This window comes from Pongo abelii, chromosome 23, assembly GCF_028885655.2.
Source record: "Pongo abelii isolate AG06213 chromosome 23, NHGRI_mPonAbe1-v2.0_pri, whole genome shotgun sequence".
In the NCBI taxonomy this organism is placed as follows: Eukaryota; Metazoa; Chordata; class Mammalia; order Primates; family Hominidae; genus Pongo; species Pongo abelii.
In genome coordinates, this window is record NC_085929.1 from 47,929,086 (window position 1) to 47,954,817 (window position 25,732).

At 47.0% G+C, this 25,732-nt stretch overlaps 2 protein-coding genes across 2 annotated transcripts in view; one reads left to right on the forward strand and one right to left on the reverse strand.

Moving 5' to 3' along the window:
- Positions 1 to 969: 969 nt before the first annotated feature.
- Positions 970 to 10,332, reverse strand: PHF5A (PHD finger protein 5A). The gene is made up of 4 exons (XM_002831188.5): positions 10,128 to 10,332; positions 9,652 to 9,675; positions 8,977 to 9,143; positions 970 to 1,673 (listed from the first exon to the last, which is right to left on the reverse strand). The coding sequence occupies exons 1-4, from the start codon at positions 10,177 to 10,179 to the stop codon at positions 1,584 to 1,586; spliced, it is 333 nt and encodes a 110-aa protein (XP_002831234.1). The 5' UTR covers positions 10,180 to 10,332; the 3' UTR covers positions 970 to 1,583.
- Positions 10,333 to 10,572: 240 nt separating this feature from the next.
- The window catches only part of ACO2 (aconitase 2), a 61,096-nt gene continuing 45,936 nt past the window's right edge, over positions 10,573 to 25,732 (forward strand). Inside the window, exon 1 of the mRNA XM_002831184.6 lies at positions 10,573 to 10,708. Within this exon, the coding sequence (XP_002831230.3) occupies positions 10,673 to 10,708 (36 nt within the window). The 5' untranslated portion in view covers positions 10,573 to 10,672. The remainder of the gene's footprint in view (positions 10,709 to 25,732) is intronic.

The following is a 25,732-nucleotide window of genomic DNA, read 5'->3' on the forward strand; positions in this document are numbered from 1 at the left end:
TTGTGGAACTGAAAAGGAGCCTATGGCTGCAGTGCAGAGAAAGGGGTGGCCAAAAGCGCCGGGAAAGTGCTGTAGCCCTATGGCCATGGCCTTCCCCTGGCTTCATGAGGCACCTCCAAGCTAGGCCTAGAACCCTTACTTTGTGCATCCTCTGGGTTATACTGGAACCTTTCTTTTTTTTTTTTTTTTGAGATGGAGTTTCACTCTTGCTGCCCAGGCTGGAGTGCAATGGCATGATCTCGGCTCACCGCAACCTCCACCTCCTAGGTTCAAGCAATTCTCCTGTCTCAGCCTCCCGAGTAGGTGGGACTACAGGTGTGTGCCACCATGCCTGGTTAATTTTTGTATTTTTAGCAGTGATGGAGTTTTGCCTTGGCCTCCCAAAGTGCTAGGATTACAGGTGTGAGCCACCATGCCCAGCCCATCTTTTTTTTTTTTTTTTGAGACAGTCTTGCTCTGTCACCCAGGTTGGTGTGCAGAGGCGGGATCACTGTTCACTGCAGCCTCAATCTCCAAGGCTCAAGCAATCCTCCTATCTCAGCCTTCTGAGTAGCTGGGACTAAACTACACGTGCATGTCACTATACCTGACTAGTTTTCATATTTTTCATAGAGATGGGTTTTTGCCATGTTGCCCAGGCCGATCTTGAACTCCTGGGCTCAAGATCCGCCCGCCTGAGCCTCCCAAAGTGCTGGGATTACAGGCGTGGGCTACTGTGCCCAGCCTCCACCATAACTAGAAGCCATCTCTTCAGTTCAAAATTAAAGTTGGATAGGAAGGAAAAAATAGTATGTTTCTAAAAATGACTTTGATCTATCTATAATGAAAGGTATGGGTGGTTTTGAATTCCTTCCAGTGGTAATAAAAGGACAAAAGTACTTAACCAATCCCACTACCTCTGTTTTGAATCACAAATTCCTGGGTGACTAAAATAAATTCCTAGAGTTAAAGTTAAATGGGGAAGGTGACTACCAGAAAATAAACACCAACTTTATTAACAGCAACAGAAAGAGTTTCCAATTTCTCAAAAGGAAAATAACATGACACTAGCACAAGTGTTAAACAAGTAAATGCCTTTCAAGAGGGTGGAGGCCCCCCCCCCCAAAAAAAAATGGGAAATGCCTACATTTCTTGTTCTGATAGCTTCCCACCACACACCAAAGGTTCCTCAAGGACAGCTGCCACCAGAGCTGCTGCAAGAACATGTTTTTCACTGGGCGTCGCTTCACAGTCAACTCCTCAAGCAGAAGACTAAAATATTATTTCTTTTTAGAAGATCTCGGTTGAGGGAGAACATATCAATATGGAGAACAGATCTTTGCTTCTCAAATTCAAGAAAAACCATTAACTAATCTATCAACTTTTCTCCGATATGGTGTGCCAGAGTGCTCTGTGAAGAATCCTTTTCCATCCCTACCACGTGTCTGGGTGAAGGGAGAGGAGGGGGTGGCAAGCTGCCAGTACACTAGCAGGCACTCCTGGTGATGCTCTGGGCTCTGCTCCCTTTCTGCTGGTAGTAGTAGGCATGTTTTCTGGCAGCTGCAGCAGACTGATGTTGGGGGGAGGAAGGGGCCACCCACCAATCACCTCTTCTTGAAGCCATATTTTTTGCGTTCATAGAAGAGGTCTGTCTTAGAGCTCCCCAGATTGACAATCTTTGGGCAGCCATCTCTCTGGAAAACAGAACAGAGAAGTTGTTAAGTCTTTGAGCCTGAACCAAGAGTGACTTAAGATAAAAAATTTAAGCCCAGTGTGGTAGCATGTGCCTTTAGTCCCAGCTATTACTCGGAAGGCCGAGGCAGGAGGATTGCTGGAGCCCAGGAGTTCGAGGCTGTAGTGAGCTATGATCACGCCTGTGAATAGCCAGCTACTGTACCCCACTGTAGGCAACATAGCGAGACCCCCATCTCTTGAAAAGAAAAAAAAAAAATTGGTCACAGAGTTCAAATTCTCATCTTAGTATCTGAAAAACCCAATAAATGAGTTTGTAAATGTGTCCAAACACCAGTATCTCCTTAATTGGGAGGCCCAGATCAGCACTGTTTCTTCCCTATCTCTTAGCACTTATGAAAGATCATTTATAGGACGGGCACGGTGGCTCATGCCTGTAATCCCAGCACTTTGGGAGGCTGAGGCAGGTGGATCACCTGAGGTCAGAAGTTCGAGACCAGCCTGGCCAACATGGTAAAACCCCGTCTCTACTACAAATACAAAAATTAGCCAGACGTGGTGGTGCGTGCCTGTAGTCCCAGCTACTCAGGAGGCTGAGGCAGAAGAATCATTTGACCCCAGGAGGCAGAGGTAGCAGTGAGCTGAGATCACGCCACAGCACTCCAGCCTGGGTAACAAGAGAAACTCTGTCTCAAAAAAAAGACCACTTTATAACTTTTGGATTAATGGTTTAGCCACTTATCTTACCAATTATCCGATTTGATCTATCATCAATAATTTACTAAACACCTAAGAACGTGCTCAGGGCCTGCCTACCCTCTGTCCAATGACTTGCAATTCACGTAGAATGCTGGATTCTCAGCCATGTCTGCTGCTAATATGATACAGTTGAGGTAGACTATGAAACTCTTTTTTTTTTTGAGAAGGAATCTCGCTCTGTCGCCAGGCTGGAGTGCAGTGGCGCGATCTCGGCTCACTGCAACCTCCGCCTCCCGAGTTCAAGCAATTCTCCTGCCTCAGCCACCCGAGTAGCTGGGACTACAGGTACACGCCGCCATGCCTGGCTAATTTCTTTTGTATTTTAGTAGAGACAGGGTTTCACCATGCTGCTCAGGCTGGTCTCAAACTCCTGAGCTCAGGCAACCCGCCCGCCTCAGCCTCCCAAAGTTGCTAGGATTACAGGCATGAGTCACTGTGCCCGGCCATACCTTATATTTTATTTTTTTTTGAGACGGAGTCTTGCTCTGTTGCCAGGCTGGAGTGCAGTGGCTGATCTCGGCTCACTGCAACCTCCACCTTCCAAGTTCAAGCAATTCTCCTGCCTCAGCCTCCCGAGTCGTGGGGACTACAGGCGCCCGCCACCACGCCCAGCTAATTTTTGTATTTTTAATAGAGATGGGGTTTCACCATGTTGGCCAGGATGGTCTTGATCTCTTGACCTCCTGATCCACCCGCCTCGGCCTCCTAAAGTGATGGGATTTCAGGCGTGAGCCACTGTGCCCGGCCCCTACATTTTAAATACCATAGGAGAATAATGGGTTTTATGTGTCTTCATTAATTCACTTAATTTGACACATGGTCTTGGGGGTACAGAGCACTACTGGCTAGAGATAGATGGCTGTTGACAGACTATGCACTGATTTGTCATGACAGGCTGCCCTGGCCATTTGATGAGCTTGCGTGCTTTGAGTGAAGCCCCTGGGAAGCTGTGTTATACAGAAATGATGATTCCATCAGTTGATTAGGGATGATGGGAGAAAAACCGGGGAAGCTGTAACTGGAAAACCCTTAAAGGTCTGTTGATTTTATTAAACACCCATGTCAGAGTTTGAGTCCTGTGATATTAGGTGATAGTATGAATTAATCAAGTCCTTAGCCATCTCATTTCTAACTCAACTAATATCTTTCTTTGGGGGCAGACATCAACAACTACAAAAATCTCTGAAAACACACAAAACTAACACTAACATTTTAGGATCTCCTAGAAAACAAGGATCGAGTCATTACATTGAGCACTTCCATCTCTGAAGCCTGGTGTACCAAGGAAGCTGCCCAATAGCTTGCTAGGTGAACCCAAGTAAGCAATGTAATCTATATTTAATGTCCTCGTAAAAATGAGGCACTAGCTGCCTCTCCTGGACAAAGGTCTGATATTAGACATAATGACAGCACTCTAAACTCTTTAGAGAGGCTATGAAACTATGGTATGATGATAGCTTAAACTGTGCCTTACTGACTTGTGCAAATGTGGGCAAGTTGCTTCTCTTGGGACTTATATTATTCCTCAGCTGTCAAAGAAGAAGACTGGATCAGGTCAAGGTTTACAAACTATCCTTATAGACACCTAAATATTCCTGGAAGGTACCAAGTGATGGTATGACCCAGTCCTCCCATCTGTGCAGCTCTGTTCTTTACTTACAGGTTAGCTTTTTTTTGAGAGTCTCACCTGTCGCTCAGGCTGGAGTGCAGTGGTGCTATCTCAGCTCACTGTAACCTCTGCCTCCTGGGTTCAAGCGATTCTCCTGCCTCAGACTCCTGAGTAGCTGGGATCACAGGCACCCCCCACTGCGCCCAGCTGGTTTTTCTATTTTTAGTAGAGATGGGGTTTCACCGTGTTGGTCAGTCTGGTCTCAAACTCCTGACCTCATAATTCGCCTGCCTGGGCCTCCCAAAGCACTGGGATTACAGGTGTGAGCCACTGCCCCCGGCCTACTTACAGCTTAGCTTTAAGATGGTAGGCTCCTGCCCAGCCCCAAAATTTAATTAATTTACATTAACTTTTAACTTTTCTCCTTAGGGGTGCAATGATGAAAAAAAAAAAAAATAAAAGGTTAAGAAACACTGAGTCACGACGGGCGTGGTGGTTCACGCCTGTAATCCCAGCACTTTGGAAGGCCGAGGCAGGCAGATCACCTGAGGCCAGGAGCTTGAGACCAGGCTGACCAACATGGTGAAACCCCGTCTCTACTAAAGATACAAAAATTAGGCTGGACGCGGTGGTTCATGCCTGTAATCCCAGCAACTTTGGGAGGCCGAGGTGGGTGGATCACAAGGTCAGGAGTTCAAGATCAGCTTGGCCAACATGGTGAAACCCTGTCTCTACTAAAAATACAAAAATTAGCTGGGCGTGGTGGCGCACACCTGTAATCCCAGCTATTCAGGGGGCTGAGACGGAAGAATTGCTTGAACCCAGGAGGCATAGGTTGCAGTGAGCCAAGATCACACCACTGTACTCCATCCTGGGAGACACAGTGAGACTCCGTCTCAAAAAAAAAAAAAAAAAAAAAAAAAGCCGGGCATGGTGGCATGTGCCTGTAATCCCAGCTACTTGGGAAGCTGAGGCAGGAGAATCGCTTGAACCTGGGAGGCAGAGGTTGTAATGAGCCGAGATCATGCCATTGCACTCCAGTCTGAATAACAAGAACGAAACTGCGTCTTAAAAAAAAAAAAAAATGGAGTCAGACCACCTAGGTTCTAGTCCTGGATCTGTCACTTATTAGTCATGTGACCTTGGGCTAACCAAGTTGCTTAACATCTCTAAGCCTTAGCATCCTCATCTGTATCACACAGAAGTTTTGGAAAACAATGTTCAGCTAAGTACCTGGCATATATTAAGAGCTTCATAAATGTTAGTGCTATTTTTCTTATTTTCTGGTTGGGAGAACTGAGGAAAATGGTAAGCAAAAGGAATAAAGGAATCAAGATTAAGCGGATTACATGATGTGGCACCATAAGAACCTACAAATCAGTCCTCTGGTAGCAATGTCCATAGACATCATCCCTGTCTCCTGGTTATTCTTGTGGCTTTGAAAAATTATAAATGAGAATACCTAGCTTAGCTTACCTGTCTAATTCCCTTATCAATAATGAAAGTTGCAGGAAGAGAACAATAACAAGGGGTGCCTTGGTTGCAGGAAGGTTTCTGCATAGGAAAGAGCCTTGGCCACTTAATCTACATGATGATCTGTAAGGCTGAGAGCCTGGCTCATGTCACTGGACTTCTTTGTGTTCCTTGGAAACTAGTGCTGAAAATGTCAGCTAGATTCCATCTCAAATGTCCTCAGAACATTCGTGTATAATGTGAAGTAGGGGAAGTGATGTCTAGAATAAGTCTCAGGGACAGAATGAGGCATGAGGATCCAAAGGTATCAGTTCACACACCACATTCAGAGGAGTCAGACAGCAATTAACATTTATTAAGCATTCTCTGGTTGCAAGCTTACGCTAGATAATAACTCTAGCTAGACCCATGCAAAAATTCAAGAAAATGCTGTCTTAAATGGCTTAAACAGCTACCCTGTATCTAGTTTAGGAACTGTTTGTTACTTTTCTTCACTGCTGTTACCTTATCATGCTTTCATTGCTTATAGACCAGAAGTAATTAACAAACACCTACTATGTACTAGAGACCCTACAGGGGATACCTCTGGATGACTTACAGGGACAGCACCAAAACACAAGTACCATGCTTGCACTGCATGTCAGGCACTGTACCATGATCTAAAGAAAAGGAAAGGCAAATAGACAAACCAAAGTCCTGCCTCTAATGAAGTGTAATCTAGCTAGTAGACTAGATCTGGATTTTCGGACAGCAGGATGTGACTTGATAGTTGAAGGTAAATGCAAATCAGAGTTGAGGACAAGAGAAAGGTCCAAATCATTATGTTTTTGGTACTTCAGGACCTTTCTCATCTCCCTAAACAATAGAAGATTCAATGGTGTACTCACTTTTTTTTTTTTTGAGAAGGAATTTCGCTCTTGTTGCCCAGATTGGAGTGCAATGGTGTGATCTCGGCTCAGCTGACTGCAACCTCTGCCTCCTGGGTTCAAGCGATTCTCCTGCCTCAGCCTCCCGAGTAGCTGGGATTACAGATGTGTGCTACCACACATTTTAGTAGAGACGGGGTTTCACCATGTTGGCCAGGCTGCTCTCAAATTCCTGACCTCAGGTGATCCACCCGCCTCAACCTCCCAAAGTGCTGGGATTGCAGGCATGAGCCACTGTGCCTGGCCCAATGGTGTAGTCTTATCTGGCCCAATCTCTCCCACTTACTGGGGGTAGGCAGGATCCAAGTGCATGAAATGAGGTACTGGCGTTATTGCCTTCACCATGGGCACATCCCAAAAGCACTTGTAAAAGGACAACATAAGGCCAGGCGTGGTGGCTCACGCCTCTAATCTCAGCACTTTGGGAGGCCCAGATGGGTGGATCACGAGGTCAGGAGTTTGAGTCCAACCTGGGCCAACATAATGAAACCCCATCTCTACTAAAAATATAAAAACTAGCTGGGCATAGTGGCATGTGCCTGTAGTCCCAGCTACTCGGGAGGCTGAGGCAGGAGAATCGCTTGAACCCGGGAGGCAGAGGTTGTGGTGAGCCGAGATGGCGCCACTGCACTCCAGCCTGGACAACAACAGTGAAACTCCATCTCAAAAACAAAAAAAAATAAGGCCGGGCGCAGTGGCTCACGCCTGTAATCCCAGCATTTTGGGAGGCCAAGGTGGGCGGATTACCTGAGGTCAGGAGTTCGAGATCAGCCTGGGCAACACGGTGAAACCCCGTCTCTACTAAAAATACAAAATTAGCCAGGCGTGGTGACACATGCCTGTAATCCCAGCTACTCGGGAGGCTGAGGCAGGAGAATCGCTTGAACCTGGGAGGCGGAGGATGCAGTGAGCCGAGATTGTGCCACTGCACTCCAGCCTGGACAACAAGAGTAAATCTCCGTCTCACCAAAAGACAAAACAAAAAAAAAGAATAAATAAATAAATAAAAGGACAACATGGTGAAATAGGGACACTACAAGGTTTAGTTGAACAGCCTGGGCTTGTCAGAGGAACTATAAAATGGGCATCATAATAATAATCCCTATTTCATAAACTTATTGTGAGGAACAAGGTGTGATAACATCTATAAAAGACCTATTCTTCGCTCATGGGAATATGAATTACGTATCTTTTGACTTATTCTAAATTAGGATTAAATTGGATAACTAGGTACCGTCATTAACCTAGTGAGACTGTATCATACTTCCTTTTGTTTTGTTTTTTGAAGAAAACAAGCTGATTCATAGTTTTCCCCCACAAAGAACCCTGCTGCCAATACTAACCAAAAGAAATGGCGTAAACCTTGCCTGTAGCACTAGTCTATAAGCTCTCTCTCCTGGCATTTGGCTCAGAGAGTTGAATAGTAAGTAGCCACTGCCACAACACAGTGTCAAGGGACAAAAAAAATCACAATGCAGGTCCACAATCATTTCTGCAATATTAAACCAAAGGCATCTATTACTTACTTAAAGCTGAAGTCAACTTGAATTGTCCCAAATTCAACTTTGTCACGATATACACCCAAATAATGCTTAATGATAGATTTGAGTGGCTATGACACAACATGGGCTGTACAGGACTTATAAACAGACAGGGTCTCTGTCACCCAGGCTGGAGTGCAGTGGCGTGAAAATGGCTCACTGCAGCCTTGACCTCTTGGGCCCAAGTGATCCACCCGCCTCAGTTTCCCAAGTAGCTGAGGCCACAGGTACACACCAGCACACCTGACTAATAAAAAATATGTTTTTTTTGGCCAGGCATGATGGTTCGTGCCTGTAATCCCAGCACTTGGTGAGGCTAAGGCAGGAGGATCACTTGAGCCCAGGAGTTCGAGACCAACCTAGGCAACAAAACAAGACCCTGTCTCTGCAAAAAAAAATTAGCAAGGTATGGTGGCGCATGCCTGTAGTCCCAGCTACTTGGGAGGATGAGATGGGAGGATCGTTTGAACCCAGGGGGTCAAGGCTGCAGTGAGCCTTGAACATGATCATGCCACTGCACCCCAGCCTGGGCCACAGAGCAAGAGATCCTGTCTCAAAAGAAATACAAAAACAAGAACAATCTTTTTTTTTTTTGGTCGAGATGGGATCTTGCTCTGTGGCCCAGGCTGGTCTTGAGCTCCTGGACTAAAGTGATCCTCCTAACTTGGACTCCCAAAGTGCTGAGATTATAGATGTGAGCCACCACGCCCAGCCGGATGTCATTTCTGAATAAGAATAACCACAGAGACATGAATAGAGAGGGCTCTCCAAATTGCTGGTCTTGACAAAGATTTGCTTCCCTTGCATTTTTCCCCTTGATGCAAAATAACTGCCTTTTATTGGACTACACCCAGTTTGACTCACAGAACTTGAAGAAATTATAACCTAGATGACGAGATGAACACAGTAATCTCCATAGACCATAGGAGATTGCAGTGGATGGCAAAATGTTACTAAACAAAAGGAGAAAAGGTCAGATGGAAAGCTGCACACTTACGTCCTTCTCCTGGATGGTGCACTCCTTACAATAATAGGCATCAGAGACCCCAGGTCCTCCACAGATCACACAGCGCCCCTGGTAAGATCCATAGTTACACTCATCACATATACGCACCAGAGTGCAGGGACGCACATAGGAGTCACAAATCACACACTTGCCATCACCTGTAAGGAACAGAATGGAGTCATGCTCACAAGTTCTTCAGTCCTCTGCTATCTCTTGCCATGGGGAAATATACTAGTCTCCTGGGAAATACACTAGTCTCCTTTTGACAGTGACTTTAGGGCCCTCCTCTTGGCATCACAAAACTTAGTTTCCCCAGTGTCCATCTGAAGCCCCTCAACACATACAAAAGTTTATCAATTAACATACGTAAAGAGCTTAGAAAAGCGCCTCGGAGATGATAAGCCTATATAATTGCTGGCAAAGTGCTGTGTGTTGGGGAGGGGTCATGCTACTCTGGCGATTCTTCCCGTTGAAAACTAGAGAGATACAGCGTTAAATGTGCAAGTGGCAGTGGGGAGATAAAGGGGCCTTTGGTTGAAGTGCAGCATTCAGTGTTCACATACTTCCAGGTATATCTACTCAAAGCCCTCTTTGTGGCACTTTTGCTGGTTCCACAGAAACTGGGAGTGGGAAGGGTGGGTTGTTGGGACGGTGTGTTCCACTCACATTTTTCACACAGTCTTCCGATGGCTGCAAGATGAAAGATGGTAAAAAGTGCAATTAGAATAAAGGTTTTGACAAAGAGGGGAAGTACATCCTCGAGCTGGGGGTAGGGACATGAGTAAGGACTGCAGTGAGTGAGACCTGTGGATAGCCATTTTATCATTACAAATTTCCATATGAACCAAACCCACATCCAAGCATCCTCCTGAATCTCCTCCAACGTCCTGGGCAAGCTCAGAGTTTCTCTGGACCTGGTTCAGACCCCACCCCCGATACCTGCCTGGGGCTCCCAGCATGCGCACCCCCGCCCTCTTCTCATCAGAGGCCACAAACCTGCGCGCTCCTACAACACCCAGCGCCTGAGAGGCGGGAAACGTGGCGCCTGCGAGGCAAGCCCCTAAAGAAGAGACGGGAATCCCCGACCCCCCAGCTCCTAATACCACCCTGCCCAGACAGCCAGGGGCAGGGCGCAGTCTCACCAACACCGGCCTGCTTGCGGCAAAAAATCAAATCAGGATGATGTTTAGCCATAGCTCCTAACTAAGCCGGCCACCGGAAGCTTCGGGAACTTCCGTCCGACCTTTAACCCCCATTGTTCCTGCCTCCACGTCGCTGTGATTGGTTCTCTAAGCTTCCGTCAGTTTACAATCCTTGCACCAGGCCCCTCTTGCTCTCGCGCGAGTTTCTGTCACTGCTGGGCGGCCAGGTCCTGGCAGGTGCATGAAACTCTTAAAAACTCTCCCAGATTTAGATGGCAGAGATAACTACAATTTGTTCTTGGGTAAAACATCTTTGTGCTTGGTATCTACTTCTGCAAGTGTCTTTAGGCAGTCCTGTTTCCTGTTGCGTGTCTGTTCGTTACACGTGAGCTCCGCCCATTGCGTTCGCAGGGTTTTGGCGCCTCTAGGGAGGCCTCGCCTTCACCGTGACGCCCCACTCTTCCGGGCACGCCCCTGCCCAAAGGCTTTAAAGGCGCCGTGGGGGACGTCACTTTCATGCGACCTCATCTTTGTCAGTGCACAAAATGGCGCCCTACAGCCTACTGGTGACTCGGCTGCAGGTGAGCGAGCTCAGGGACCTCTGGGTTCACGGGGGCGGGGTGCCTCCTACTGTGCCGGCGGCTGTGAGCGAGGCAGGGCGAGGCGGGCCCGACCTGTGGCCAACTTCTCGTGTACCTGTCCCGGTTGTGGGCCCAGCACCCGTGCCCGCTTCTCTGGTGCCCTAGGTCAAGGCGTCCCCGGCACAGTCAGCTTTCCTGGCCCTGTCCCCGCCTCGCAAGAAGCGTGGGCCCAAGCAGCGGCGGCCGGGTGAAGAGCGGAGGCACCTCTTTCTTCTTTTTGAGGACAGCATTCCCTGCTCCCGTGGGGTGTGTTTCCATTCCTCAAGGTGAGGACAAGGTGACTAGGGGGCGCGGTCGTTGTTGAGCCTTCTAGGCCCAGTTCCTGAGGCCTCACTTCCCATCTCTTAGCAACAGAGACATGACAGCATCTACGGTTGCCAGGCCGGGAGTCTGGAGAAGAAACTAGGACCCTGTACCACCTTTTGAGGACCCTGCGGAACATGGAATGTCGGGGGGGCGGTCTTCTGGGCCCCTACGTAGTAAATAGTAATAATAATAATAGTCTCTCACCTTTGCACAAGATTTGAGGCCTGTTTTAATTCTTCATAATATTATTTGATTCATGTAATCATAGGAATGAGATGGTTTTTCTCATTTGATAGGTGATAAAGCTGGTAGAAAGTAGGTGAAAGTTCTGATTCTCAAGAGTGTCACCGAAGTGCTGTGGCAGAAGCATGGGCCCTACCACCACTCAGTTCTTGTTTATGTCACCCTGCCCTCACAGAACTTTATGAACCAAGGTGCAATTATTTCTGTTTGTCAGAATGCAGTACGAATATTTTGAGCCTCAGAATAAGTTGCTTGTCAAATATGGGAGGATGAGGAGACTCCAGTTTGACCTTGACTCCCCTGTTAGGAGCTATCTAGAAAGCTGACTGACTGCCAGATGATTTTTTCACTTCTAACTTGACAGCCCTGGGAAGGTGTTATACTCAGAGGTTCAATGTCAAATGTGTACTTTGTTAATAAAAATCAAGCAAGCATCTGTAGACATTCTCTGTCAACCTTTCACAATTAACTTTGTGAATTCCTTTTGGATCAAGTGGCGCAACTTTGATAATAGAATTTTACAAGTTATGCGTTGTACTCTCAGGAAGCATTGTGGTACTTGAAGTTATTTTTCATCACATTGCTTAAATTTAAACCATATGGTTTAAAGTAAAATCATCATTTATCTGAAAGAAAATATTTCTGATTTCAGTTCTGGGCTTAAGGGAAAGGATTTGCACCTAATTATCTCTTCACGTCTTTTTTTTTTTTTTTTTTTTTTTTGAGACAGTCTTGCTCTGTCACCCAGGCTGGAGTGCAATGGTGCAATCTTGGCCGACTGCAACACTGCCTCCCGGGTTCAAGTGACTCTCCTGCCTCAGCTTCCCGAGTAGCTGGGATTACAGGTGTGCACCACCATGCTTGGCTAATTTTTGTATTTTTAGTAGAGACGGGGTTTCACCCTGTTGACCAGACTGGTCACAAACTCCTGACCTCAAGTAATCGGCCTGCCTTGGCCTCCCAAAGTCCTGGGATTACAGGTGTGAGCCACCACACCTGGCCTCTTCACATCTTTTGATTCTCTAGGTTAATGATGTGGAAATAGTTGTTTCTTCCTGTCTCATGATTTAAGGGAGTCAGGCAAGATTATTTGATAAGATAAATGATTATAGAGTTCTTGAACTTGGAAGAGAAGAATAATATCACACCATTTTGAACTGAAAAGGATCTTGGAAAGTATGAGTATTAGACTGGTGTAGAAGGAGATCTGGGCTCTCTTTCCTGATCCTGTGACCTTGAGTAAGTTACTTCCTGAATCCATTGTCTGTCAATTGGAGATGATCTTCATTGAACAAATGTATATTCAGCAACTGGATGTTAGAAAGTGATGAGCAAGTAGAATGAGTTTACAACCATCACGTAGACTAACCTCTTTTACAGGTGGAAAAATCTAAGACCTTGAGAGCCTGGGTGACTTCCAGTAGCAGAGTCAGGATTAAAATCCTGGTCTCCTTGTTTGTTCCTTTAGCTAAGACGAATGAACAATATTACGCACTTTGCACACTGCCTCCCAATAACCAGACTGTCTCAAATAACCAACTAACACGGTTTCTCTGAGAATCTTGTATATTTACCTCTTTTGTGCTTAGATACATTTGAGAAGTGATGGTTATTACCTTAATAGTCATGTACGCGAAACCCTATGCCTGTAGTCAATTCATTCCTACTTCATTCACCATATATTTACTGAGCGTCCACTGCTTGTTCTGGATACCGTGGTAAGCAAAGACAGTCCCTGTTCTCGTGGAGCTTCCACTGTATTCTAATGTACCTGACTGCAGAGGGCCTTGGAGATCTTTCTCAGCCAAATACAGTATTTTTCTTTCCTTGGCTGGACCAAAGGTGAAGGTAGATAATAGAATGATGGGTGTTACTCCCAGCACTAAGAGTACCTAACATTTATCTTACTGTGTATGACTAATTTCACATGACTCTGTGAGATGAGGCGGGTCTATTAGCCTGATTTATGGATGAAGAAACAGGATTAGAGAGCAAACATAGTGTTATGGTTGACAGCATGGACTCTGGCATCAGACAGCCTAAATTTGAATACTGTAATAACTCTAATACTCATGTAGCTGTGCTTTTGGGTGGGTTACTCAACCTCTCTGCACCTGTTTCCTTGCCTTTAGATACAATAATATTAGTATATCTGTTTCAATCATATAATAGATGCAAAGTATTTAGAACCCTGCCTGGTACTTAGTGAGGGCTATATAATTGCTAAATAAATTTGTGGCAGGGCGCAGTGGCTCACGCCTGTAATCCCAGCACTTTGGGAGGCCAAGGCAGGTGGATCACAAGGTCAGGAGTTCAAGACCAGCCTGGCCAATATGGTGAAACCCCATCTCTACTAAAAACACAAAAATTAGCCGAGCATGGTGGCTCGCCCCTGTAGTCCTAGCTACTCGGGAGGCTGAGGCAGAAGAATCCCTTGAACCCAGGAGGTGGAAGTTGCAGTAAGCCGAGATCGCGCCACTGCACTCCAGCCTGGGTGACAGAGCGAGACTCCGTCTCAAAAAAAAAAAAAAAAAAAAAAATTGCGTGGGGCCTTATCAGTAGTTGTTAGTAGGTACAGTTTGAACCTGGACATGTCTGATTCCGAAGCCTGAGGGCTTAGCAACTGGTACTATGCTGCTTCCCTTTGGCATTGAGCTCAGCCTGTGGATCAGGGCACCATAACCTCAGAACAGTGCCAAGTTGAATGTGTACTCTTGTTTGACAGTACCTGCTACCAGGTAGTAAGATCAGAAACAAGAAAATAGAACGTGGGTTTTGTTTTGTTTTGTTTTGTTTTTTTAAAGAAATGGGGGTCTCACTATGTTGCCCAGGCTAGTCTCAAATTCCTGGGCTCAAGCAATCCTGGCTTGGCTTCTCAAAGTGCTGAGATTACAAGTGTGAGCCACTGCAACCAGCCAAGGAGGTGAGATTTTTGAAAAACCACATTTATTCTCTGGTTTTTAGCATTTCTTTTTGTGCATATGACTGAGTAGTACACAAGAGGGGCTGAGCAGTTGCAAGTATGTTTATTAGGTGTTTGGTTTTGCCTTGAGATAACTGGGGTGCTGAGGTTTCATGTGACCTTAGGGGAAGTCATGTAACCTCTTGCATATAAATTTGTGATGGCAGTTAACTACAAAAATATTTGGCAGAAACTCTGTGCCATGTTAAAATAAAATCTTGGTTTGAATTGTGAAACAGATGATTCTGGTTGTATGGTCACTGTGATAACCTTCGCAGATATCAGTTGTTATAAGAATTGAGCGAATGAATGAATTGGTAAATAAGCTTCCATCTTAGATGTGGACAGAGGGAACAGACACACCATCCTGAGGATTAAGGGAGCACATCATTACCTTTCAAACCAACTGCTTCACAGTGTTCTTTGAAAGCTTTGGCTGGGCTCGGTGGCTCACGCCTGTAATCCCAGCACATTGGGAGGCCGAGGCAGATGCATCACCTGAGATCAGAAATTCAGGACCAGCCTGGCCAACATGGTGAAACCCAATCGCTAATAAAAACACAAAATAAGCCAGGTGTGGTGGCACATGCCTGTAATCCCAGCCACTCGGGAGGCTGAGGCAGGAGAATCACTTGAACCCAGGAGGTGGAGGTTGCAGTGAACCGAGATGGCGCCATTACACTCCAGCCTGGGCAACAAGAGTGAAACTGTCTCAAGAGAAAAAAAAGAAAAAGCTTAATGTCTAGCACTGCCTAGCATTGTTCTAGACACTGGGGGTGCAGTAGTGAACAAGAATAGTGGGGCTTAAATTGTTGTCCTGGGGAAATTAAGTAGAAAAATAGGAATATTGTATTACTGAGTGTTGTGGGGAAGATAAGGTAGAGAGAATAGGGGTGGGAACGTGGCATTTTTAACTGGGGTGTTTGGGGAAGACCTCGTAGAAGAGGTGACATCTGAACTGAGACTTAAGTGATACGAATGCAGCTGTTTACCATTTTTGGAGGAGACTTCAAATAGAAGGAGCATGTGCAGAGAACCCACCTAGGTGTGAGCTGAGTGTGTTGAAGATAAGAGCTAAGGCCAGTGTTGCTACAGTGTCCTGAGGAGCGAAAGGTCTGAACAAGAGGCTGGGGCCAGGGTCAGGCAGGCTTCGGTAAGGAAATCCAAATGTAGTGAAAACTGGGAGATTTTAAGCCAGGGAGTGACGTGATCTGATCATCTGGGCTGCTGCGTGCATGATGGACCATAGAGGATCAAAAGGAGGAGGCAGGGAGACCAGTGGTGGATTGTTGGAGTCATCCCAGGAATGGCCGAGGAGTCTGGGACTAGGGATCTGGGGGATGGAGATAATGAGATGTACTCAAAATTGGGATATATTTGGAGGCAGATGGGTTGGCGCATGGGAGGGATAGAGAATAAGGGTGACTCCTGGGTTTGGGGTCTTAGTAACTGAGGGATGGGTGAGCTTGAATTCAGTGGTCGTGTGTTTGCACAGTAATTTTTTTTTTTTTTTTTTTTGAGACAGAGTCTCACTCTGTCACCCAGGCTGGGGTGCAGTGGCGCGATCTCGGCTCACTGCAAGCTCTGCTTCCCAGGTTCATGCCATTCTCCTGCCTCAGCCTCCCGAGTTGCTGGGACTACAGGCGCCCGCCACCACGTCTGGCTAATTTTTTGTGTGTTTTTAGTAGAGACGGGGTTTCACTGTTAGCCAGGATGGTCTCGATCTCCTGACCTCGTGATCTGCCTGCCTCAGCCTCCCAAAGTGCTGGGATTACAGGCATGAGCCACTGCACCCGGCCTGCACAGTATTTATAAAAATTAGCTAAGGGCAGAATCTCATTGATAAATTTTTGATTCTTTCATCAGTTCTCAAGTACTTTATTTCACAGGTGAGAAAGCCAGATGACGTCAAGTGTCTTACCCAGGGGCCCTCACTTGAGTCGATTATGAGCATCCTGTCTCATGTGGACTCTGTCCTATCTGGTCTTATTGTGAAACCTGGTGTGTGTCCAAGAGGGCCATCTTGTAAATGCTTACCTTTTTTATAAAAAAAAACAACAACTGTTTTTTCCTTTTTTTTTTTTTTTTTTTTTTTTGAGATAGGGCCTCATTCTGTCACCCGGGCTGGAGTGCAGTGGTGTAATTATAGCTCACTGCAGTCTTGACCTCCTGGGCTCAAGCAGTCCTCCCACCCCAGCCTCCCTAGTAGCTGGGACTAGAGGCATGTGGCACCACGCCCAACTAATTTTTTATTTTTTGTGGAGATTGGGATCTTGCCTTGTCACCCAAGCTGGTCTTGAACTCCTGAGCTCCCAAAGTGCTGGGATTATAGGCGTGAGCCACTGTGCCCGGCCAGTGGGAAGTGAGTGTTGAGTCTTCCTTGGCTCCAGCTTTCTTTGACGTGCCTCGTTTTCCCAGCACCTGGTTTGGGAGGCAGTGGTGGGCTCTGGGCCTCTCAGCATGAAGGAGGGGAGGTATTGCAGAGAGACTTCTTGTAGTCTTTAAAAAGCAGCAAATGGGCTGGACGTGGTGGCTCACGCCTGTAATCCCAGAACTTTGGGAGGCTGAGGCGGGTGGATCACGAGGTCAGGAGTTCAAGACCAGCCTGGCCAATATGGTGAAACCCCATCTTTACTAAAAATACAAAAAAAAAATTAGCCAGGCGTGGTGGCGCATGCCTGTGATCCCAGCTACTCGGGAGGCTGAGGCAGGAGAATCACTTGAACCCAGGAGGCAGAGGTTGCAGTGAGCCAAGATCGCACCACTGCACTCCAGCCTGGCAACAGGAGTGAAACTCTGTCTCAAAAAAAAAAAAAAAAGGCAGCAGATGGACCATCAGGAGCCTTGGGAAGACTTGTGCCACTGGCTTACTGTGTAGCTTCAGGCAAAGTCTCAACTCTCTGTGGTCCTGCAGTTAGTTACACATCTGCAAAACAGTGTAATTAATAACTACCCTTCAGTTAAGAAGGGTTCTGAAGGCCTAATATTTGAAAAGTTGTTTTGACTCTGTTTGATGTGCTATAAAGCATTGTGAGCTGGGTGTGGTGCCTCATGCCTGTAATCCCAGCACTTTGGGAGCCCAAGGCAGGTGGATCACCTGAGGTCAGGAGTTCAAGACCAGCCTGACCAACATGGTGAAACCCCATCTGTACTTAAAATACAGAATTAGTCAGATGTGGTGGTGCATGCCTGTAATCTCAGTACTTTGTAGGCTAAGACAGGAGAATCGTTTGAACCTGGGAGGCGGAGGTTGTACTGAGTTAAGATTGTGCCATTGCACTCCAGCCTGGGCAACAAGAATGAAACTCTGTCTTTAAAAAAAAAAAAAAAAAAAAGGCCAGACGCAGTGGCTCACACCTGTAATCCCAGCATTTTGGGGTGCCAAGGCGGGCGGATCACCTGAGGTCAGGAGTTTGAGAGCAGCCTGACCAACATGGTGAAACCCCATCTCTACTAAAAATAGAAAAAAATTAGCTGGGTGTGTTGGTGGTCGCCTGTAGACCCAGCTACTCGGGAGGCTGAGGTATGAGAATTGCTTGAACCTGGGAGGCAGAGCTTGCAGTGAGCTGAGATTGCGCCACTGTACTCCAGCTTGGGCAACAGAGCGAGACTGTGTCTCAAAAACAAAAAACAAACAAAAAAAACCACACACACTGCGAATAGTTTCTGATATTATTTTAGGAATAGGCCATTTCTAAGATTGAGAGTAGGGACAGATTTTCCCCTTGTAGAATATCTTCATTTTGGAAGTCTTGAAAGGTAGGGAGAACGGGCCAGGCATAGTAGCTCACGCCTGTAATCCCAGGACTTTGGGAGGCCGAGGTGGGTGGATCACTTGGGGTCAGGAATTCAAGACCAGCCTGACCAACATGGTGAAACCCTGTCTCTACTAAAATACAAAAAATTAACTGGGCATGGTGGCATGTGCCTGTAATCCCATTTACTTGGGAGACTGAGCCAGGAGAATCAGGTTCAAGCGATTCTCCTGCCTCAGCCTCCCAAGTAAATTAAAGGTAGGGAGAATGGTTTCCTTATTTTTTTTTTTTTTTGAGACGTAGTCTGGCTCTGTCACCCAGGCTGGAGTGCAGTGGCGCATCTCCGCTCAGTTCAAGCTCCGCCTCCCGGGTTCACGCCATTCTCCTGCCTCAGCCTCCCGCGTAGCTGGGACTACAGGCACCTGTCACCACGCCCAGCTAATTTTTTGTATTTTTTTTTAGTAGAGATGGGGTTTCATGGTGTTAGCCAGGATGGTCTCAATCTCCTGACCTTGTGATCCACCTGCCTCAGCCTCCCAAAGTGCTGGGATTACAGGCATGAGCCACTGCGCCCGACCTCTTTTTTATTCTGCAGAACCTGGGCCAGAGGAAAGGGCACCAACTTTGGAGCCAGGCCTGGAATTCCTCCTTGCTGCGTGACCCTGGGCAAAATAGTTAGCATTCCAGAGCTTCAGTTTCCTCATCCATTAAATGGGCGCAATGTCTTCTGCCTCACAGGGTAGTCATGGGATTGTGTGGATAAAGTACTTGGGGCAAATCCAGTGCAGGGTAGAGGCACTTGGTGAATATTCATTTCTGTCTCCAGCCCCTGCAGACGGCCCATGGCATCCATCACCCCAGCCTTTATCCTTAGCTCATATGTTTAAAAAAGACCAGTTGTGGCTGGGCACAGTGGCTCACGCCTGTAATCCCAGGACTTTGGGAGGCCGAGACGGGTGGATCACGAGGTCAGGAGTTTGAGAACAGTGTGGCCAATGTAGTGAAACCCTGTCTCTACTAAAAATACAAAAATGAGCCAGGCATGGTGGCGTGCGCCTGTAGTCCCAGCTACTTGGGAGGCTGAGGCAGAAGAATCGCTTGAACTCAGGAAGCAGAGGATGCAGTGAGCCGAGATTGCACTACTGCACTTCAGCCTGGGCAACAGAGCAAGACTCTGTCTCAAAAAAAAAAAAAACAAACCAGTTGTGAAAATTGCTTGTTCCTCCCATCATCTCCCCAGATAGCAGGTAAGTGGTAGTTGTTCAAGGAAACCTTTTTTTTTTTTTTTCAAGACAGAGTCTCGCTCTGTTGCTCAGTCTGGATGCAGTGGCATGATCTCACTGCAGCCTCCACCTCCTGGGTTCAAGCAGTTCTCTTGCCCCAGCCTCCCAAGTAGCTGGGATCATAGGCACGCACCACCATGCCCAGCTAATTTTTGTATTTTTTGTTTTAGTAGAGACAGGGTCTCACCCTGTTGGCAAAGCTGGTCTCCAGCTCGTGACCTCAAGTGGTCCACCCGCCCCAGCTTCCCAAAATATTGAGATTACAGGAGTGAGCCACTGTGCCTGGCCAAGAAAACCCTTTCAATACTGTTTTAAAAGAGTTGGGGGAAGAGGTGGAAATGAATCTTTTGGTTTAGCTTTTTAATTCCCTAAGGACAACATTGGGGAAGTGAGTTTTCGAGTTATATTTGCAGTATTTATTTTTATCATGAAATATTCAAGTCTAGGCCCTTGGTGAATTGAGGCCTGGTGAGTATTTCTGCTTCCCCCCTGGAGAAATTGAGACGGTTTCTGATTGGGAGCTTTAATTCTGTGGGCATTTGTGGGACTTACCAAAGAGGTATCTAGAGTTCCTTTAAAACCCCCGCCCTGTCCCTGCCACATTTCTTCTTTTTTTTTTTTTTTTTTTTTGAGAAGGAGTCTTACTCTGTAGCCCAAGCTGGAGTGCAGTGGCACGATCTCTGCTCACTGCAACCTTTGCCTCTGGGGCTCAAGCAGTTCTCCTGCCTCAACCTCCCAAGTAGCTGGGACCAGAGGCATGCGCCACCACACCTGGTTAATTTTCTTGTATGCCACACTTCTTTAGTTCCTTGTAGTCGGGCTCCTTGACCTTCTGCAGGGCATCTGTGGTTGTGGTATTTATAAGCACTCACTGTGTCATGAGTGTGTTCACAGAGCTCTAAGACAAGGGCCCTGTCTGTGGAAGAGCTTTTAGGGTGGTGAGGGAGAAGTCATCTAAATAGCTATAATACATGGTACTGAAGCAAGGAGTAGGTGGGGGGATTTGCTGGGTGGGGCTAAGTACAGCCTCAGCCACCCGTCCTGGAACATGGATGTAGTGGTGGTGTGTTTGGTCCGCCCACTGACAATGACAGATGCCCATCCAGGCCTGGAGGAGCGGAGAAACGCATTACCCACCATCTGTTGAGCAATCAGGCCTTCTGCGCCAGTCACAGAACTAGGTCTTGTTTTACAAATATTGCCTCATTTGTCCTTCACAACAACCCTAAGAAGTACATATGAGTAGCCTGTTTCACAATGATGAAACTGAGTCCCAGAGAGGTTAAATAGCTCATCTGAGGTCACAGCTAGCACGTGAATGCAGATTTGACTGCAGAACCCAGGCTTTTTACCAGTCAGCCAAACCGTTTCCCCAGAGGGAGTAGAAACTGATCTCTGTGGAGTGGGCTGGATATAGAGGACACAGTTCAGTCGGCTCTGTGCCCGTTTGGGTTATGTCTTTGAGTCTGTGATTGTCTCCTGCCCTAAATACCAGTGAGGCTGGCGGGGGAGAGGCTAAAGGGGTGGGTTGCACAGAGGCAGCTTTATTCCTTGACTGAGCTTCGGCTCAGCCTCACAGGCTGCCTGTTGAGCTTGCAGAGGATGCCTGTCTCAAGTGTGTAGGTGCAGAGCTGCTGCCTGTGGGGCCAGAGCAGGGGTTGGGATTTGTATGCAGTTCACAGTGTACGACTGATGTAGGCAGCAAAAGAGAATTAGTCAGATGAGCGAATCTGTCATCTGCCTATTCCTTAAAGGAACCCCTTGCTGCCTTTGGTACCCATTTAGAGACTTTGACTTGGAGAGACATGGCTCCTTGCTCCCTTTCCAAGCCTCTGAAAAGGGCTGCATCACTTTTGTTCCAGCCAGTTGCATAGCAACCAAGCTAGCTGACTGCCTGCTGGCAGGAGGGAATTGTTTAGCTTTGGTTTCTTAGGAGAGGAGCCAGGCGTTGCCTACCAGGAGGGGGAGAAAATTGTTAGAAGCCCTGCAGTGGAGGTGTGGGAAGATGCTTCTCCTTAGGAGGGTGTGGACTGATGTGCATTCCTGTGTTGCCCATTTAGAGTGCACCTGAGACTTCTCTGCCAGGAAAGGCTAGGCAGTTAGTTGCTAAGAGATGGGAGCCTGAAGTCATCCTTCTGTGAAATGGGCTGCCGTATGATGTATGAGTTCCCCAGTGCTGGAGACAGCTTGACTAGGTTGGGTGAGTGTGTTAGGCATTCAAATGCAGAAGGAGTGGATAGATGAGGCCTTTTCAGTTCCATTTCAATTCCAAGATGTGCTGTCCTGGTGCTTGGGACCTGCTCTGGGGCTCTGGTCTTTGGTGGCTGGGGAGGGAGAAGTAGGGGGCATAGTGGAAAAACATCTGTCTGTAATCCGCTCCCCAGTACACAGGCAGGCCACGTTTTAGTAGCAGCATCTCATTCTCCCAGGAGAACTGAGTAATAACAGCTTACGTTTATTGAATGCCTGCCAGAAGCCCAGCTACCAAGCTCTATGCCTTTCGTATATTTTTTTTGTAACAGAATGCAGTATATTCATAAAAGCTCTCTTCTTCCCGTCCCAGTCCCCAGGGGAATTTTGTGTTTATCATTCTAGACTTTTTTCCTCTGTATTTACAAGTCTTTCTAATCCTCACAAAATCTTTGCCATTTTTGTTGTTGTTGTTGTTGTTCTTCCGAGATGGAGTCTTGCTCTGTCACCCAGGCTGCAGTACAGTGGCTCGATCTTGGCTCACAGCAGCCTCAAACTCCTGGGCTCAAGCAATTCTTCCGCCTCAGCCTCCTGAGTAGCTCAGACTATAGACACAGGCTAATTTTTGTATTTTTTTGTAGAGATAGGGTCTTGCTTTGTTGCCTAAGCTGGTCTTGAACTCTGGGCTCAGGAGTGGTGGTGATCCACCTGTCTTGGCTTCCTAAAGTGCTGGGATTACAGGCATGAGCCATTACCCTCGGCCAAAATCTCTGCTCTTTTACCCCTATGTTACAGAAGAGGAAATTAAGGCTCAGAGAGGTAAAGAATCTTATCTGAGGTCCCACAGTTGGGAAGCTGAGATTCCAAGCCAGATCCCTCCAGCCCTAGAGTGGATGCCGTTTCTGTGACTCGGCACTTGTCTTGGAGTGTTTCCATGGTGGCACTCTGACAAGTGCTTGGTGACTTCTCTGTCACTTGTTAAAGCAACTGTCTCAAGAGACCTGGCCTCTCCCGGACCCTGGCCTGTTTGGGTGGCTCAGCACCCTCAGCTCTGTAGCTTGCTCTGTGTGCTGGGGCTCACTGGTACATGGCTCCCCAACAAGCAGTGCTGTGTGCACCATGCTTGACAAGGTGGGCAGAAGCCTGCCCGAGGATAGGTCAGTCCGTTTGGATTGTAGTGTTATCTGAACAAGTGGTCCCAAGGGTAGACCTCCGACCTCCGTCCTTTGGGAAGAGGAGGGCAGCATGTCTGACTTTGGCCAAGTGGGGTTGCAGGGAGTTCTGAGTGGGTGTACATGTGATGTGCCATGGGGTGGGCCCTTTTCCCATCTGCCATGGCTCTGAACCCGTGCTGTTGCTCACCATGGCTTCTGCCAGAGGCACTTAACTTGAGTTTGAAAGCACAATCCAGAAGGCTGGTGGTCGTGTCACGGCTCTGCCTTCATCTGTTTCATCAGGAAGTCTTTCTCGAACTTCTTCTATGTGTTGGACATTGTCCTAGGTTCTGAATATATTGTGACCAGAATAGACTATTTTTTGTCCCCATGGAGCTTATATTTTAGTGGACTTTACTTTCCCATCTGGTCCAAGTCTCTGTCTTCTCATGTAAACAAGGGACAGAATGACCTGTAGTAGTCCCACTTGGCACAATTGTTAGGGTAAGAGAGCTGCTGTCATCTCGCCAGCAGCGTCCTTTCTTCCTTTGTCTTGCCTAGCCGTGTGGTGCCTGGCTCCCCTGTGGGGGTCTGCTGTGGGGATGCCCCTTCCCTCAGCGTTTGCCCACTGTTCTGTGTTGGTAGATGCGGGATCAGCAGAGTCTCCCTTACTCCCTGGAAGCCCTGGAGACTTGTGGCTCATCCAGCTAGACTCCACCAAAGGCACTTAGGGTCAGCAGTTGGGACCAACGACCCCCGTGGAGGACTCAGCCCATCTGGCTGCTGCGCCTGAAGCAGAGGTTGGGAGACACTGTCGGTAGCACAGGGAGAAAGTCTCGGCCTCTGCAAGTTCCCAGCTGTTTGACCTTAGGCAGGCCCCTTCCTGTCTCTGAGCCTCTGCAGCTTCAGGCAGTTAGGGAAGCTGAGCTATGCATAGCAAGGTTCACAAGAGTCACTGGTACAGAGATGTGTGGGAGGTGATATTTACTCCAAAACAGATCTGTGGGCATCTGGCTACTGGTCACCCTAATGGGAGACTCCCACTTAGGTGTAAAATTAGGAAGTTGTTTTGTGGCTGAGGAAGTGAGTGCTATAGAGATGCTTAGGATGGAGAAGACATAATTGTGGTTTTCAGTGATTTGAAGGTCTGATTGCAGAAGACTGACTAGCCTCATTTGATCTGGTTCCAAAGGATAGGACTAGGAAGTTAGGCCTGTCATGTGCCAGGCACTGGTCTAGGTTCTCTCCTTTCATCCTCACTGCAGCCTGTGAAGCGTTATCCCCATTTACAGATGGGAAAAATTGATGTTTAGAGGGATTAAATAAAACCACAGAAGGTTATACAGCTTGTAAGGGGCAGAGCTGGGATTTGAGCCCGGATCTCCAAAGCTGAAATGCTGTAATGGGGGCACATTTTCATTTGATTTAAGAAGCATTAGTTTAAAATCTTAGAACTGACCAGTAGTGGAATAGGCTTTCGGGAAGAGAGTGAGCTTCCTGACCTAGTCATGTTGAACAAGGGGGCTTATGGGAGTTGATGAGGGGAGATTTTCTGCCTCGAGGCCACCTCAGTCCTGCCCTCAGCCCCTTTGTTCCCCAGAAAGTGGGAGAAAGTGGAGGGCGAGGGCGCAGTGAAAGTATTTCTTCTAGATGAGGGCCTGGGATTTACCAGTGAGGATTTTACAAGGCCTGAGACGTAGGCTCCAAGTATGGGAAAAAATTTTCCCATTTCCCAGTTTTGGGAAAACTGTGTTGGATGGCCTTACGGGTGACCTCAGGAATGTCTCTGTGGCCTGAGGTTGAACTGAGCATTGAGTGTGTTTTACTTTTGGAATCAGGAAATAAAAACAGAACTCTGTAAAGTTATTTTTAAAAAATATGGCTGGGTGCAGTGCAGTGGCTCATGCCTGTAATCCCAGCACTTTGGGAGGCCAAGGCAGGCGGATCACTTGAGGTCAAGAGTTCGAGACCAGCCTAGCCAACATGGCAAAACCCTGTCTTTACTAAAAATACAAAAAGTGGCTGGGTGTGGTGGTGCATGCCTGTAATCCCAGCTACTCAGGAGGCTGAGGCGGGAGAATCACCTGAACCCAGGAAGCAGAGGTTGCAGTGAGCCAAGATTGCGCCACCGTATTCCAGCATGGGCAACAGAGTGAGACTCCGTCTCAAAAAAAAAAAAAAAAAAAATTAAAAATATGCCCAAGGCATCATCATCATCCTTCCTTAAATAATACTGGGCTGGGCATGGTGTCTTACACCTCTAATCCCAGCACTTTAGGAGGCTGAGGTGGGAGGATGGCAGATACTTGAGGATGTGTTCTCTCAAAACGAGAGTAATCTAAGAAAAATCCATTGACTCCAGGAAACAAGAATCCAACTCAAAAGAAGGACAGGATATTCTAAGGATACTAATGGATGTGAGTTCCAGAGAGGTATTAGACCTTATGGGGAAGGAGACAGAGGCTCCAGGAGATGACGGGGCTGGTGGATCTCCTGACGCATTCATAATATTGAGTGTTGTAGCCGATGGAGAGTTTGAGAATGAATTTGTGATAAGTACATCAAGTGTTGAAGTTTGTTGTCTTTGGGGCAGGGAAATGGGAGGTTGGGACTTGAGTCCTGGTTTCCTTTATAATGATAGTTTTTAAATTTTAATAATGCGTAAAGATGTTACTCTGATCAAAATAAAAATTATATTAAAAACAAAAGTATCAAATATTACTAATAAGGATTAGTATTATCATGGTTGTATTTGCTCAGAAAATTCAGCCCTGACACCTGTTCAGTGTGGGTACAATGGATTCCATGGTACCAGGGATTGTGGGGAGGGAGAGATGCGGTATAGAGTAGTGCTTGGTGCATCGCTTGGAGTCGCTGAGTATTTGAGACCCACAAGATATCCTGTACCAGGCCAGGGAGGCTGGTGGAAGGGTAATGATGATAGACGTCCCTGGATGGGCTTCAGGGAGTCTGTAAAATTGTGTGTTTTATGATTTCTCTATATTTTCTCCATAAAATATATTTTGCTTTTTATAACGGAAGAAAAATTCTGGTAATTTTTTTTTTTAAAT